We start from the raw sequence: 16,807 nt of genomic DNA, 5'->3' as shown, positions 1-16,807 counted from the left end.
AATTGAAGGGATGAGAAAACTGTCCAAAATGTCAATGTAAACTTGTGCATTGATAGAAGAATTAACCACAGTCATCTCCCCAGTGCCTTTGCCTGACATGCAGCCCCATATCATCAAGGACTGTGGAAATTTGGTTGTTTTCTTCAGGCAGGCCTCTTCATAAATCTCACTGGAACGGCACCAAACAAAGGTTCCAGCATCATCACCTTGTCCAATGCAGATTCTTGACTCATCACTGAAGACAACTTTCATCCAGTCATCCACAGTCCATGATTGCCTCTCCTTAGCCCATTGGAGTCTCGTTCTTTTATGTTTAGGTGTCAATGCTGGTTTTCGTTTAGCTTTCCTGTATTGAAATCCCATCTCCTTTAGGCGATTTCTTACGGTTCGGTCACATACATTGACTCCAACTTCCTCCCATTTATGCTTCATCTGTTTAGTTGTACTTTTTCGGTTTGGCCTTAAGTTGTTTGTCTTGACGCTTTGATGTCTTTCTTGGTCTACCAGTACGCTTGGCTTTAACAACCATTCCATGCTGTTTGTATTTGGTCCATATCTTGGATACAGCTGACTGTGAACAGCCCACATCTTTAGCAACCATGCGTGAAGGGTTACCTTCCTCAAGGAGTTTCACAATCCTCTCTTTTGTTTCAAGGGACATTTCTCTTGTTGGAGCCATGGTTCTCACCACTCCACTTCGTCCAGCAGCCCTCCAAGGTGTCATGACTGCAGGTGTTTTGAACTGCACACTAACGGGCACATCTAATCTGGGGCAGGTGTCCATTTAGGGAACGGAAATAGACTGGGTGTGTCCTTTTTTTTCTACCTCCAATTTGAGTGATTCCACACTTTTTTCCTCAGACTTGAGTGATTCCATATTTATTTCCCTGTGCTTGGTCAATAACAGTATCATTCACTGACTCCCACAATAGTTTCTCTTCATTTCTTTGAGTGTTCCTGAAGGCCAACAAGTTGCACTTTGGAACGACCTTAATATTGTATCATGTTTTTGATCTGGGTTTGTTTTACAGCATGAAATGTCTGCATGAGTGCTCATCCAGGACTGGTGAGTCCATACTTTTTGCCAGGGGTTGTATAAGAAATTTAATTTTGCAATTGGACGCTTTGAAATCTGCCTCTTTTAGAAGCTCCTGCTCTTTCCGACAAGTCACCTTTTCCAGATGCTTTTTAGTCCGAGTGGGCTTCATCAATCCTTGTACTTCCTGTAGAATGTCAGCCTTTCCAAGAAAATGATCAAGTAAAGGCTGAAACACTGCAAGAAACGCAATCCTGGTGCTTTCTGTCAGTTTGTCCTTGATCTTTTTCATGGAGAGAAGAGACTTTGTTGCTGCCCTTCTAAAATCTCTGCCTCACCATGCATGCAAAAAAACTCTTGCTGCTATTTCTGAGGAAGCTCTCCACAAGAGCAACTCTAATTCTTAACTAAATTCAATTTACTAGACAGTTTTGGCACTTGCTGGACTTTCTTGGCCACCTTGAACCACAAGTGGTTGATGCAGGTGCAGAGGCAAAATTTACTAAATTTTAAAGCTTGTATGCTGCTAATAAAATGTTTGCCAGAGAAATGTTTCCACTTCCTGATTAATTTCTACGGAGCCCTCCAGGAGACATGGGGAATTTTTTTTCTTTTGCGTTCCCTCGCAATACTGTACTGATCAGTTATGCGGTATAATTGAATACTGTACGCCTTTCTTACGGTGGCCACCGTACTTTCTGCCTTAATATAAGGTTATGTAAGGTTTTTCCACAAATGTTAATATTTCGTTGTGAAATATCTGAAGTTTTATATCTTTTTCGTTAGGATAGAAAGGCACCAAAAACCTATGATATAAACAGAAACTTTTCGTAAGTAGGAAAGAAATAAAAAAACATCCTAATTTTGACTTTTCTGAGTTATTATCGCGGGGTAATTAGTCATCTGACAGTTTTAATTGTATCTCTGTTGTGATGGTTGTCTGAATGGTTTAAAGGGACGTTTTCATGTTCAGATCCATCTTAGGCTTAACAGACATAAACATCCAGTGATTAAATCGACTTTCAATCAGTTTTTTGCACCAAAGACTTAATAATAATAAACACGTTTTATTATTATAAAACACGGCAAACTAATGGTGGTAGAGGGCCAAACTGGGGTTAACTCGGGGAATCTCATCTGTCCGTGTATCAATCAACTCCAAACCACTTCTTTGTTCTGTCACAATATTCGATTTATTCCATTTTGATTATCCTGCTCCAAACTTTGCAAGGCCTGACCACCCGGCTCACCCGCTTCCTCATACATACAAAGTCAGCAGGCCAGTAACCTTCCCATTCATACTTGATGAGAGCCACGCCCACATCGACACACCCACCGCCCAGGTGTCAAAGCCTCCTGCTCCTGTCATATCAATAATTACTTATTTCATTCATATGGCTCTAACAGAGCCTCAGTGAAAACTTGTTTATTATTATGAACTGTTTGGTGCAAAACACTTATTGAAAATTGATTTTTTTACTGCATGTTTATGTCTGTTAAGGCTAAGATGGAACTGAAAGCAGCTCTTTAAACCATTCAGACTACGAACACAACAGAGAAACAATCAAAACTGTCAGATAACTTATTACCCGAGATAATAACTCAGAAATAGTCCAAATAGTTTGGATGTATTTTTATTTCTTTCCTACTGATGGAAAGTTTCTGTTTATATCATAGGTTTGTGGTGCCTTAATATAATAAAGAAAAAGATATAAAATGTCAGATATTTCACAAAGAGATATTAACATATATGAAAAAACCTTACATAACCTTGTATTAAGGCAGAAAGTACGGCGGCCTCCGTAAGAAAGGCTTACAGTATTCAATTATGCCGCGTAACTGATCAGTAGATTATTGCGAGGGAACGCAAAAGAAAAAAAATCCCCATGTCCACTGGAGGCTCCATATATTTCAGTTAATTGCCTTTTAAAAAAAATAATCTTCACATATCCAGTCTATACACATATGTACCACTAATGTGTTTTCTTTACCCATTTGCTGGTTTTCTTTCCAGACAATGCAGACAAGAAGTGCAAAAGGAGATGACCATTTTCATTTTTACAAAAGAAATATATGTTAGTGTGCTCAGAGCCTAAACATAAGATTAGATGTGCATTTTCACAACCGTTTTATTCGTCCAGGACTATGATGCATGTTAATGGCTGCAAGAAAAACTATGGTGAAGGATAGTTTTTGATTGATTTGTAGTATGCTTAAATATGTACAAATGTGCATATTAAAGGATGAAGGTGGAAAATGAAGCATGTAATTGCATTTGTCATGTCTTCATGGGAGATCTATTCTTCTCTGCAATCAGACTGGGATCATTTATCAAGAGTTTTCCGAGCACCTAATATGAAGCAAATTAATCATTTCACACAAAAGGATTCTCCAAAAAAATTACTCACTATGCAGAAAGGAAAGTAAAAATTGCAAACATAATCAGCTTTGTATCTCAAATTGTATTTTGCTGAACTTGCAAAAGTTGTCAAAGACAAGTAAAAAATAAAGTTGCTCAATCTTTTTCCCACACCGTGGGAGCGTGCAGCAACATGCTGTTAGATGCACATACAATATATTTTAAATGACACTGTCACAGCATAAGTAATCATCTTCTGAAAGTGCTTGAGAGTAGAAATAAACAGAGGAGAAAAGAGGAAAATAATGAGAGTGAGATGTTTGTAAAGGAGTAGAGAGTGAGTATAGGAAATAAGCATGAAAAGATTGAAAGACAAGAGAGAACAGAGGGAGCAACCCAAGGACGAATGTAACCCTATCTCAAATTCTGCCTCAGCAGATAAATTCATGAGGCCAATGTTATGTTTCCCCCTCTGAATCCGCGGAGCAGTTTTAATGTCACACGGGGAGATGGGTATCACACAGTGCACTGATTCACCCCTATCCGATGAAGACAGAAAGTAGGGGCTCGGTAAATGTCTATTCAAAGCCTGCGCCAGAAAAGGATTGGCTGGGGTGAAACAGAGAGGAATTCGATAATTCACCTATGTAAGGGCCAGTGCATGCTGGCAAATGCACACTTGACACACATACAGCCGCGAGTGAGGAGAAGAAAAAGAGGAGAACGGATAAGTCACGAGGAAAAGACAGCACTGCTGTGCATGGCTGGTGCTGCACTTACCCCGGCACTCACAGGCAGTGTGAAGTGAATTTGAGAGTCTGTGTGTGTGTGTGATTGATGAGCTGTTCGTAAGTGAGATTTACCATTATGTGGAATGAGTTTCTGCACTCAGACAATATGTGTTTTTAGGCAGTTGTGTGAATGCGCGAGCCGTGTGTATGAATTTATCATTTGGAGATTTTAGTTTTTCAGTTTTCTCCAAGGTCTGCTGACCAAAGTAGAAAGAAGAAAAAGGGAAGAAATTTCCCTTCTAACTGAAGAGTGAAGCACATGTCCGACAGAGGGAGAGAAAAATGATGAACAGGAGAAAAACAAGACGAATGAGTTTCACATCGTCTCCATATTACACAGTAATTGAGAATGAAACAATTATTAATATTACACTATAAAAAAACATTCCTAATTTACGGTAAAATACTGGCAGCTGTGGTTGCAAAAACTTTTACCGTATAAATATGGATTTTGTCATATTTAAATGGATTCTACTTTATAAATATAATTTTTCTTTATTTTAAAAATTATATGTATATTGTCTTGCAGAACTATTTATATCCTTTAAGTTTTTTTGTCACATTACAATCACAAACTTAAAAGTTTTAGGGATTATATGTAAAAAGTGAAAAAAAGGATACACAGTCTTCAAAAGGCTTAAAAACAGATCTGAAAAGGATGGTGTGTATATACAATCCATATTTTCAGTAAATCCTCTACTTTTTGCTACAATAACAGCTGCAACTATACAAAAATGGTTTTGGAGCGGCTTTCCCAAATCTTGAACATAAATCCATTCCAGATACCGAAATATGACATTAAACACACTACTTACACTTGAAAACCCTCCAATGTGGCTGAATTCCAACATTTCGTCAGAGGAGATTGAGCTAAAAGACCTTGATGCTGCTACCACCAAATTTTTATATGATTGTAAAACAATTTGTAAGCCTAGCATTATTCATGTTGCCTCACTTATTACTACTATGTTATTTATCAACTTTTGTTAATCTGGTGTACATACAACATACCAGTTAAATTACCTTTAAATTTGTGGTTCTAATGTGACAAATTGTGGAACTCTTGCAAGGTGGTGTACTTGTTGATAAGACCAAGCAATTCAGTAGCCAGTGCTGCCCACTAAATCTGGTTTCCCATGAAGTCATCAGTCTAAGCAGCTTATTTGTTGATACAGCACACCATTTATTTATTCCACACATTAGTGTCCAACACGCATTTTTATTGCCTACATTTGTAGGTTCCACTAACCAAACAGAAACAAAGCCATACACACATGAAAGGGAACCGAGATTGTTTCAAGTGTATAACCTTTCCATTTACAACCGGAGACTGGATTCTGCCGATCTTTCCATTTTGAGATCAGTCACCTCTGTTTGTTAAATTTGAATCATCTTCCAGAGGATGTGCTTTATTTATGGGCTATCTGTCCTTTTTATATGATGTAAAGTTGTAATGCAGATGGGCTTGAATGAGAGCCAGGAAATGGTCAGCTCTCCAGATTTATTACAGCTGGACAGAAATTTCTCTTCTTCTGTGATGAATAGATAGTCTCTACAAACATTTGGTTTCAGTTCAACTTTCTGTTGCCTGCAGGAACACAGTTTTATAACAGTCAGTTGTCCGTAGTCTGATGTTTCATCATTTGCAGAAACAAGCTAATAAAATATTTTACTAGATGTTAAAGAAAGATAAGGCTCTTTGCTTTTCCATTTATGATTTTGTTCTTTCGTCAGTATAAGAAACTATGTGAAATGATTGATGGTGATGCCTTTAAAATGAACTAATGTGTCATTTGGCACCAGGAACTGCTCTGCATGCTGTGTGTGGTGGACGGTGTTGGATCTGTGTTTAGGGTGGAGTGAGTTATCCCGATGGCTTCTTTGAATGGACTTATTACTGCTTCAACTGAAACAGACAGACTAAAATGAGCAACATTTAAATGACTGGCATTTGACCACAAAGCAAAAATATTTTAGCTATGCTTTACAGATTGTGAAGTTCTGCACCACTATGCAAAATGAATCAAATTACAGCTCAGATGGTTGCTAAATTAAATTTTGGGTGTTTTCCTAGATTTGCAGGAGAAAGGTCAAAAAGGAAGGTTAAACATAAATGGTATAATTTGCATTCATAATTAAATATGTATGCTGAAGAACCTCTTTTATTTTATTATTTTGTTATATTACATACATTTTTTTAATTGTATTTTTCAATATTTTTTTAAAAACTAATTTACCTTACTGTGATTTATTTAAATCTTTTTATTCTTTTATTTTTATTTAATTGTCTGTACATCATTTTATTTTATTGTGTTTTAATTTAATTCAATTTACTTTAATTAATTTAATTCGCTACCTGTGACCTCTTTCTCTTCCACGCTCAGGTGGCTCCATATTGCCCCGTACACGAGGAGCACCACAGAACGCTCCATTGGTTTAACACACGACACGAGGAAGGAGCTGCCAAACTGCCACACAATCAATTGCTTTTTAATGTTTGAGTGCCTCCCCCCTCAAGCATTTAAAGCTGGGGTGCTTGGCTAATTTGCTGTGATTCACTGCACTGCTGGCACACAGTGTGTGTAAAGGGTGGTCTGCTGCGTATGTAACTGGTAGTCGATACGAGTGTGAGTCATAAAGGGGGACAGATTGGACACCATGATCCACCGACGGCCGTGACAGCTGGGGTTAGTTCCGAGCAGCCGTCTGGTTACAGAAAGAGCCACTGGAAGACAACAGGGACGGGGCCACAGGGAAAGATATGGCCACATGGCTACTGCTGGCATGAGCGATTGATGGGATGTAGAGCAGAGCACAATGTGGCGGCTGGTTAATGGCCAGTGCCAAGCACTCTGAGAGACAGAGGGGCCGGAAGATGGATGACCATCAGGCGTTGCACAGGCTCGATGGGAATGACCAATATGGAGCTCACATATGGTAAAACAAAACACAAACAAAGCACACAAGAATGTGATGTCAAACATGACCAATTACACAAACACACAGTACTGTGCAACAGTCATTCAGTATGTTTCAATTGTCATGGGCAAGAGCTACTTGTACTTTTTTAAATTGGTTGTGACAAATCTTTCTCTAAACTTTCAGGTGGGACTGATCTAAATCAGTCAAAAACCAACGTTGTGACAACACGCAGCAGACAAGGCAAAGACACAATACTATAAAACGTTTTTAGGCAACTCTTAAGAAAGATAAATGTTTGTCAGAAACTACAATTCTGTCTTATTTGTGGCTAAACTAGGTGATTTCCAAAGCATAATGCTTGAAAACCCAGCGTATAGGCATCTATCAGGGCTTTGCTATGTTTCTTAATGCACAATATTTTGTAAAACTAAGAAGCAGAAAACAAGTAGCCATCAAAAGCAAACAATTTTTTCAAAGACCAGCTAAAAGCCCCAAGGCAGTCTGACAAAGACCACATTAAAACTAAATCTTGCTAATTGAAAACCAAACGTAGTATCTAGTGGTGATTTAAAGTTAGAGGTATACTGAGGAATTGGGTGGCGATTGGAAACATTTGAGCTCGACTTTTTCTGATCTGTCGTCTGCTTGTCAAAGCCAGCTTTCTGACCATTGAAAGCAACACATCTAATCGGTAGCAAGCCACATTGACAACACTCTTTAGTGTGGAAGCAAAAAAGATTAAGTCAATTTCATTGTCATTGAGTCAACAAAAAAAAAAAAAAAAAGAGAGAAAGCTGTGCTTTTCACATGTAGGCTTTTCCTTTGTGTTGCCACACTTAAACAGAGAGTTAAATTTTAGCAAAACTTATCAAAGCAAAGTGGTTCTGTTTTATCCTCTTGTGGAGTCTGATTCCATCTGATACGCAACATCCTAGATTTGGAAAAATTTATGATCTTATGCAAACCTCACACACATTCTTCACAGGCATAACACACAGAGGTTGATGCTTGCTGTACTGACAATGCTAACTGATAATATAAGATGGCAAATAAAGTTTACAATTTGAACTTTGTAATAATTTTGTCTTTGTTTTAGACAGCAATCAGATACTATTTACCTGCAGAGCTTTACTGCTAAGATAAATGATTAGGTAACAATTGGTTGTATGTGTACAGATATTAGAGCTCCACATATGCAATTTTTTTTACTGTCTTTAGAGATTTTCAGTGATGTAGTGAGCGGTTGCTCTGTACCTTTGAGAATTCTGCCATTAAATATTACAAACATTACATATTTGTACTATAATAGTAGAAATGTTATAGCCAAGGAATTCATACTTATAACACAACAAATTAACATAAATATAAGCCAAAAGCTACCAGAAAACAAGAAACATCAAAAAAGAGCACGTCTGGTTGAGAAGGTAGGAGGGAAAAGAGGTCAAGTCGGATGAAGAGGTCAAGTTTGCTACAGAACTCATACAAAAAGCTGAAAGGGAAACTGAGAAGCTCTAAGGAAAGCTACCTCAAGGTGTGTGTGTGTATGTGTGTGTCTGCCTGGAGGCCTGCTGTGACCAGATTACATGTTCACTGTCCCGCAGTGGGAGGGGAAGTGAGACGGCTAGGACCGAGTGGTAAATGGCCCTAGCAGGGAGTCGCACGGCTGGTTGAGCTCCCCTCCAATGAGGGAGTACTGCACCATCAGCGGTGGACTCCAGCGTTAACTAGTTCATGAGGCTGAAACTCACAAACTCTAAGGAGAGGCCCTAACAAAGCTACCGAAAACCAGACTGATTAGTCTGGACAGAAATCATTTGCTATATCACACTTTTCCTGCAGGAACAAACAAAGAAAGGGACTTCAATTTTACATGGCCTTGTTGCATCAATACTGCATGAAACATTTCTTGTTCTGCTAACTGGGCTGACTTGCAACTTCCTCTGAATACAAATAAGATACAGATTAATATTTGGCCCACAAGGTATGTGCTCAACTTGTGATTTTAAGAAATGGCCTATAATCTACTGAGTCTTTTCTTTGATGGCTCCATTAACTCATATCTACCAGCATGATGCCACTCATAGTAGCTTTGTTTTAACCAGGAGTCGCAATCGCTCATTTTTTACGAGTGTCGGATGCTCAATATGAGAATAAGAACCACATTTAATGTACGTGGGGTGTCATGAATTATTTATACATTTAGTTGGAATAATATATGACATTTAAGCTTTGAATGATTTTTTAAAATCTCCATTCATCTATCTAAGTGTCCATAAATCCATCCATTTCACCTGTAACAGAGGTGAGTCTCTGACATCCCTCTCCACAAAGAGTAATACCAGGCTTCTAATGACTGTGGCACACCCAGAAAAAATTAAAATTCAGTTGTCCAACATACATAATATAAGATATCTGAACCACTTCAACTGACTCAGTTAGCTGCAGTGAAGGGAGGTTTTGACTCTGAACTCTGCAGATGACAGAGCTCCTCATCTTATCTCTAATGCAGAGCCCTTCTGTTGCTTTCAGCTGCTTGTATCCGGGATCTTTTTCTTTCAGTCATTATCCGCATCTCATGATGGTTGGAAAAGAGACGGACAAGCAAAGCGAGAACTTCACCTTTCGAATCTGCACTTTCTTTTCTGGGTAAGAACAAACCAAAGGTCTCATTACTGCAAATGAAGCAACAATCCAATTGTCCATCTCCCATTCCATCATGCCATCATTTCTGAAAAAGACACAGATACTTGATCTCCTCCTCTCAGATCCACGGCTTGCCGTCCACATGGAAGAAAAATTTAGCTAAACTTGGAAAACACGATTTTCTTAAATTTACAGAAAAGGAAAAGACGGTAAAATAAGTGGAGCCATCAAAAAATTGCATTGGCCAAAAAATAAGATCTGCATCCAGTGTTTGAAACTACTAAAAGTATTGATCTTATAGAAATAGAAACTCAAAACATTAGAGCAATAATTCTTTCATTTAATATTAATAATATTTCAGGGATTTAAATTTATGAGGTGAGGTAGAAATAAAAACAAGCACAATCCCTGTGGATTCTTAACAGATTTGAATGTTGAAAACTTCTCTTGACTTTGAAGTTATTCTATTTCAATTTAAGGAGTGTCAAAACAAAAACTGTGTGGTGAGATGCTGGAGATTAATCAAAAACTATTCCTCCATTAGATATTACACTGGTTCGCACAGAATAACCAAAGCAAACTCTTATTCTAGAAAACTAAATGCTATCATAAATATATTGTTAATTATTTCTATCTTTTTCATGACTCCTTTGGGTGCTTTGGATTGAATAAATTTGTCTCCTCTGGGTAAAATGTGCAGGAAAATAGAAGCCAGTGATGTAAAAAAAGAATACCAAACGGAAGCTGGTCTGAAAATTGGATATATACTGTATATCTCCAGTGTGGAGAATGTTGCAGTGTACTTACTGTCGGTTGCATAACATATTGTTGATGAGGCATCCATGACGTACTCTGGACCTGAGGAAAAGCAGACAAAATGTGCAGTGACGTACATTTTTACGAGTCTTGGATCTAAATTATATCCATCATAAACAAATACAAGACGCTGGCGTATTTGCAGTTCGTTCGAAGAATGTTCCTGTCTGAAGGCTTTAAAATTACTACACTGACCAAAATGGCTGAGATTCACACAGATTGAGCTATGCCAAAAAAGTTATTGAAAGAATTTAGAGATCTGGAGGCAGCCTGCTTTGACATAACTGCCAAGAGTTTGGCTTGTGCCTGGAGTGTTTATTTCTTATTGCTCTCCGATTCAATTCTGTTTGCAATAACAGGCTTTAAATTAAGACAACAGCAACTCAACACCATTTTTTATTAATAAAATTACCATGATTGAATCAAAGACAGAAGAGACACATGCCAAGCAATTACCAGAGAAATACTCACAGAAACAAACTAATTTAGAAAAGGAAAATCAGAGATGATGAAGCATTGATAGTGACAGTTATGAAACTGGATGAATAGATGATAAACAAACAGAACTTTTTTTTTTATTTGCAAGAGAGAAGAATTGGACAGCTTGTAGCTGACAAACACACAGACCGGCCGTAGATCTTGGTAAAACGATTGGATTAAACAAAGACAAACACAGAATAATCTGCTATAAGAGCAATCAATCCTCTGAGCCAACACAAATGCGTGATTTGGATCCGCACCGAAACAAGGCTAATATTCGGAAACATGCAGCCAAGTCGGCTTGTTTACACATGGCACTGTTTGTTCTCTGCAGCTGAACAGGACAGCCGATTGACACATAAAAAGCTTATCTATGATCACTTCTCTTGAGCATTTTCTAAGTAAGAAACTGCAGTGCCACCATAACAAGGGTTCTGTGCCACTTGTTTGTACACAGGAATATAGAAAAACTTCAAGGCCAGACTTTTGAGAAACTAAATGAGGAATTCATAAAAGCTTTCATTCTGATCTCAGCTACTTTCTTTAAAACTGAGACAGAGTGCAGGCCCTGGCAGAGGAAGAGCATTCCAGCTTCCCTGTTAGTTTAAGAGATAAAAGGACTGCAGTCTTGAGACTAATACGTATAAGACTTAGGGCTTTGGGTTTGGCTGTTCAAGATCAAAGAGAACAAGGAAATAATGAGAGATGTGGTTAAAATCTCTGTTTGCTAATTAAAATGGTAGTGGTAAATTGTGAGAGATGGTCCTTCTGAAGCTGATTTAGGGCTTCAGAAAGCAAAGAAGCAATTAGTAAGACGAACACACCACTGAGCTGATCTAATGAAATGGTACAACTTAAAAAAACATCAACAAATAAAAATAAAAACACCCACTTATCCCACTTGGCAAAATATATATTTCATGTCACCTCATGCTCCAATTTTTAAAATCCTTTTTTAGTTTTCCTTACCATGTTTTTCAAAGCACAGAATCTTTCTTTTTTATTTTATCAAAGAAAAAGAATGACAAACATCCATGAGGTCTTTCTAATTTATTTACATGTTCAATTGATTTACAAGTATACTATTATGTTTTTGTTTAGAAGTGGCAACTTATTTAAAAAAATGTTTTCTCTCCCCTCCAGGGGGTCTTTTGTGGGCTCTAGTGTCCCTTTTATGAAAGTAGGCTGACAGGAAAGGGGGAAGGACAGGGGGGAAGACATGCGACAAATGTTGTCGGGTCTGGGAATCGAACCTGCGAAGGCCGCGTCACGGACTCAAGGCCTCCAAATGTGGGTCGCGCTATCCCCTACAAAGCACGCCCCAACTTATTTAATTTTTAACTGAGTTTCTGGCTACAGTATTGAAGTAGGACGACAATAAAAAAGAATGGAGATATATTTTCCTCACCTCTCAACACATTTGAAAACACCTGTTTTCCCCCAATATTTTAATGTACAGGAGTTATTATAGTAACACAAATACAAATACCCACACTCTCCAAACTTCACTCTTGCAGGGCTAATCAGCTTTTTTGTCATATCAACATTTTTGTCATCCACTGTTGTGCGGATATAGAGACAGATTGGCCTAGCCACAAAAAACTTTTAAATTCCTGGGTTGGATGCTGGTCTACTAAGTTTTTAAGCCAGTTCTTTTTACCCCTCATTGGAAATATAGCCATAAAAATCTTTACCGTATGAATTTATTTGCTATCTGCCAACTTTTCTTTCGCTAGTTTCATCATTGGAGGCCATTGTGTTATGTAAATTTGTATTCCATCTCTCTTTTTGTATTTGACTGCTTGTTCTTTCTTTTCTATGATGGTATTTTACTTTTAATTCAAACATTGAGATGAATATAACTATTCCAAGCTACATGCACAAGAAAATTGAAAAGATAATAAAGGTGATGATAATCGCACGTGCCTCTTTAACACATCATGTTTTCTCATATATGTTTGAACTTGAATGACTTTGCTTATGAAGATTCAGTCACTGGTTTTAATTTTATAAACCAAATTGCACAAAACCGAGCTCAAATGAAGTGGCTTTGCTTCTATATTACAGGAGTTACCAGGGTACAATCATACAACCATCCTGGGTTCAGTCAATATGAATGACAAAATGTGCTCAACCCAAGAGAGCACCCTACCCCTGGCTGAACTTCACAGCTTGTTTTACAATTTAAAAGGGCCAATAAACCAAAAAGCTGGTCAGCCGGGTGTTCAGTAGCATGGTTAGCCAGTTGGCAGCCCATCCAACCAGTCACATGTAAAGCCAAACAGCCTGCCAGGTAGCTAGTTAGTGAAGCAGCCAGCTCCACTCTCAAACAGCCAGCCACATATTTAGTCAGTCAGTGAAGCGGTCTGTAGAGCCGGTGATGGAAACCAGGCCACGGCTGACTGGCGACACTACAGCTGAAATCTTGGTAGTGATCTGGTCTGGACCGGCTCCTGTCATGTGTATCATCAAAGCGTTTTTTCAGTCTTACAAAGCCAGTCATCACTGAAGCCCACAGACGGCAGCTTTATAAGAACACCAGAGACTAGCAGTTGGAGCTGTATGGGCCATTTGCTGATTTGATAAATGCTGCTGAAAATAAGAATCACCTCAACAGAAACATAAAAGACGGTATTGCAAATGCCATAACATCTATGCAACGAGAGATTTTCATTACAAAAGGTAATACTTTTCATCATAAAACGAAATGATTTCCTTTTGTTTGCCATGCTGTGTATAACTGCATGCCTTGTCTCTTTTCCCTTTTCTTCTTGCTGCGTCTCTTTGTACTTTAGCAGAAGATGAAGGACTCACCTTCCCACCATGCCTGGCTGAAGGGCAATATTACAAGGAGCGGTGGCAGAGCTGGCCGATATTGAAACTGTGAGGATTAATATTCCTCAAAAGCCTGGCCATTGTTTTTGATAAATCAATTTGGGAAGCCTTCCGAGAGCGGATTAGAGACGTGCCATGGCCCGCTTTTCCCCCCTTCCTCTCCCCCTACACCGCAGGTACTGGACCGCAGTTTTAATCAGCCGTGCATCAAAGACGAGCACAGCAACCTTCAAGAACAACTTTCCCTCTGCCCACCCACCGAAGCACTGCCATCGCCGCCACCTGAGCGATTCTTCCTCCTCTTCCAACTTATCTTCCTCTAAAACGCTCCCACCTCTCCTTTATCTCCTTTCTCTTGTTCTGTGTTCTCATCTGTCTGTCCTTGCATACCAAACAAAACCGATGTTAAATGATAGCGTCAGAGCAAAAGGGCATGGCGGCGGGGCCTCTTGATGTTTAGATTTAGGAAAAAGGGTGTTGCATGAAATGTGCAGCGACGGGAAATGGTTGATGCTCCCAGCATATCACAGAGCCAATTTTCACGTTCCTGTTCTGTTCTGTTGCATTACTCCACACATCGCAGCCACGGGGAATGTGGAAAATTTACTCTGAAAGAAGAAGCAATTGTGGTGAAGGTATAGAAAATAAAATAAAATGAAAAAAGCAGTGGCAGAGAGCAGAGAGAGTCAGACAGCTGAATGGTAGGAAACTAGATACTTTTCACAATTTCACCAACAAGCACAGCTTTCCCTCAGATGCTTTCTATATGTCATTTTAGGACTTAAGCTCTATTTCAAGCAAAATTTGCATCCATGCACCAAGGATCTCAAGTATTTAGCATCGCCAGCTGCTACAATCAAAATGTTTGTCTGAGTGATTAAATGTAAAAATCCTTCTAATGTGAATGATCTGATTTTGCCCATTTTTAAATTCAGAAAGCTTCAAATGAATTGCTTATTATTGTTAAGCAATAATAATGAAATCTTGTAATTATTTTAAATGTTTTCTAAAAAATCTCAAATCATAATAAATACACAGAAATCAGGTAAATCTAATTATGTGAAAGAGATCACTTAATGAGTAGTTAAAAAACCCCATTGATTTTTATAATACATCAATATTTTATCATATATAGATAAAAATTATTACACTGTGGATGTGCAAGTTTTTTTGTTCTCTCCTCTATCAGCCTTTTCTTGATGCCAATTTTTATGTTGCTTGTTTTCTTACTTGTTTCTTTCTTGTTGCTTGTTTTGTGATTCCCATGCACACAACAGATGTTATCAAGCACAGCTGGGACAGTGGAGAGATAACCAGAGAAGAGAAGAGGACCTCATGCTGTTTTGCAGCTCATTTCCTTTCTAACATCCCCGCACACAAAGAAAACTTCTCTATAGCGCATGGAGGCAGCGATCCACCCATAAAGTGGCACATTATGACCTACCTGATATGTGGAAACAGGGGAAGCAGCGATGAAGGGCGTGATGGAGGTCTGTGCGATCATGCGGTTGGTGGCGATGCTGTAAGGCGAGGAGTAGAAACTGAGAAGAGAGAACAAAAGGAGCCAAAATGGAAAAAGTTAAAACCAAGCAAAAGCTGTCCTAATTACGTCATGTAATATAATAGAAAAATGCAGTGATTTACAAGGTTAAAATTGAGACTTCAGAAAATACTTCAGTTCAATTATTCCTCAATTATGAAAAAATAAATAATTGACATTAATGGAATAATGCAAAGGTGTTAAACTTTGGCGATACCCGACAGTAACATTTTTATTTCTATATTTATATTTATACAAAATCAGAAAAAGTTGATTTTACTTCAAATCTTAGTTTTTCAATATGTGGAAAACCATCTGCTGTTAAAATGATTTAAATTAAAGCCAAAGCACACAAAAGAACCAACTTTAGCCCCCTCTTATTGTGCACTGAGTTTTGGACACAAATGTTTTCTGTACAGCTCTTTTCTGGTCCCATCGCAGCATTTCAATCAGGTTGCGGTTTGTATTTTCACTACGACATTGGACCCCCTTGATTGATTTATTTTCATCCATTCTGTTGTAGTTGTGCAGCTGTGTTTTGGATCATTTTCTGTTGATGACCCAGTTTCAGCAAACTTCAGTGGTCAAACAGTGGGACTGACATTTGACTCCAGAATACTTTTGCATACACTTCACTGTCCACTTTTAAAGCTCGTCTTAAAACCCATCTATTTTATTTGGCTTTCAACTCTAGCGGGATCTAGTTTTAAATTGTATGTTTTTGTTTTTAAACTGTAAGTTTTTATTTTATGCTTTTTTATTGTTATGTTGTGTTTTGATGTACAGCACTTTGTATCAGCTGTGGTTGTTTTAAAGTGCTTTATAAATAAAGTTGGCATGGTATGGTATGGTATACAGAGGATCTAATTGTTGACTATTATTAGTATGCGTACTGAAATGGATTACATTGGACACCCTAATAATGTTTAACTACCAGCTTTAACAGCTCAATTATACCTTAATATGCATTGATATTCACAGTGGAAACCATTTTAGGAAGCTAATATCTACAATCTTTCTTATTTCCACTCCTGGGGGAACTGCCAATCAGCAAAAAGTAAAATAAATTGTGTTCCTGGATTGACTGCTTCCCAAACACCAGCCAATAACCTGCCAAGCAGGATTGCAACTAAGTCTTTCAGCTTCCCATTCTGAATTTTCCGCTGAATATTTTAACAAATATACATGTTTTCCAAGAATACCGAACCGCAAATAGGCAGGGGTTCATTGTATTTGGTTTTCTTAAAACAAGGTAATGTAAATCAAGACGTCACCTACTTTGTCCTCGTCTGCTCGAAGTCATGTGGTACAGTCAGAAAACATTTAGAAAGTCTAAATCATTAAGTCATGCTGTTTAGAAAAAGGAGACTTCTTCTTAAACTTCT

General features: G+C 38.2%; 1 protein-coding gene across 7 annotated transcripts in view; it reads right to left on the bottom strand.

The window, feature by feature from the left end:
* Positions 1-16,807, bottom strand: part of rbms3 (RNA binding motif, single stranded interacting protein) — a 324,043-nt gene that overhangs the window by 28,590 nt on the left and 278,646 nt on the right. For all 7 annotated transcript variants that reach the window (XM_028035462.1, XM_028035463.1, XM_028035464.1 and 4 more), the window contains 2 exons: positions 15,327-15,423; positions 10,559-10,609 (listed from right to left, as the gene is read on the bottom strand). In XM_028035462.1, the coding sequence (XP_027891263.1) occupies positions 10,559-10,609; positions 15,327-15,423 (148 nt within the window). The remainder of the gene's footprint in view (positions 1-10,558; positions 10,610-15,326; positions 15,424-16,807) is intronic.

Source organism: Xiphophorus couchianus, chromosome 13 (genome assembly GCF_001444195.1).
Source record: "Xiphophorus couchianus chromosome 13, X_couchianus-1.0, whole genome shotgun sequence".
Classification (NCBI taxonomy): domain Eukaryota; kingdom Metazoa; phylum Chordata; class Actinopteri; order Cyprinodontiformes; family Poeciliidae; genus Xiphophorus; species Xiphophorus couchianus.
The sequence above is the reverse complement of the archived record's forward strand: the minus strand, read 5'-3'. Positions and strand labels throughout refer to the sequence as shown.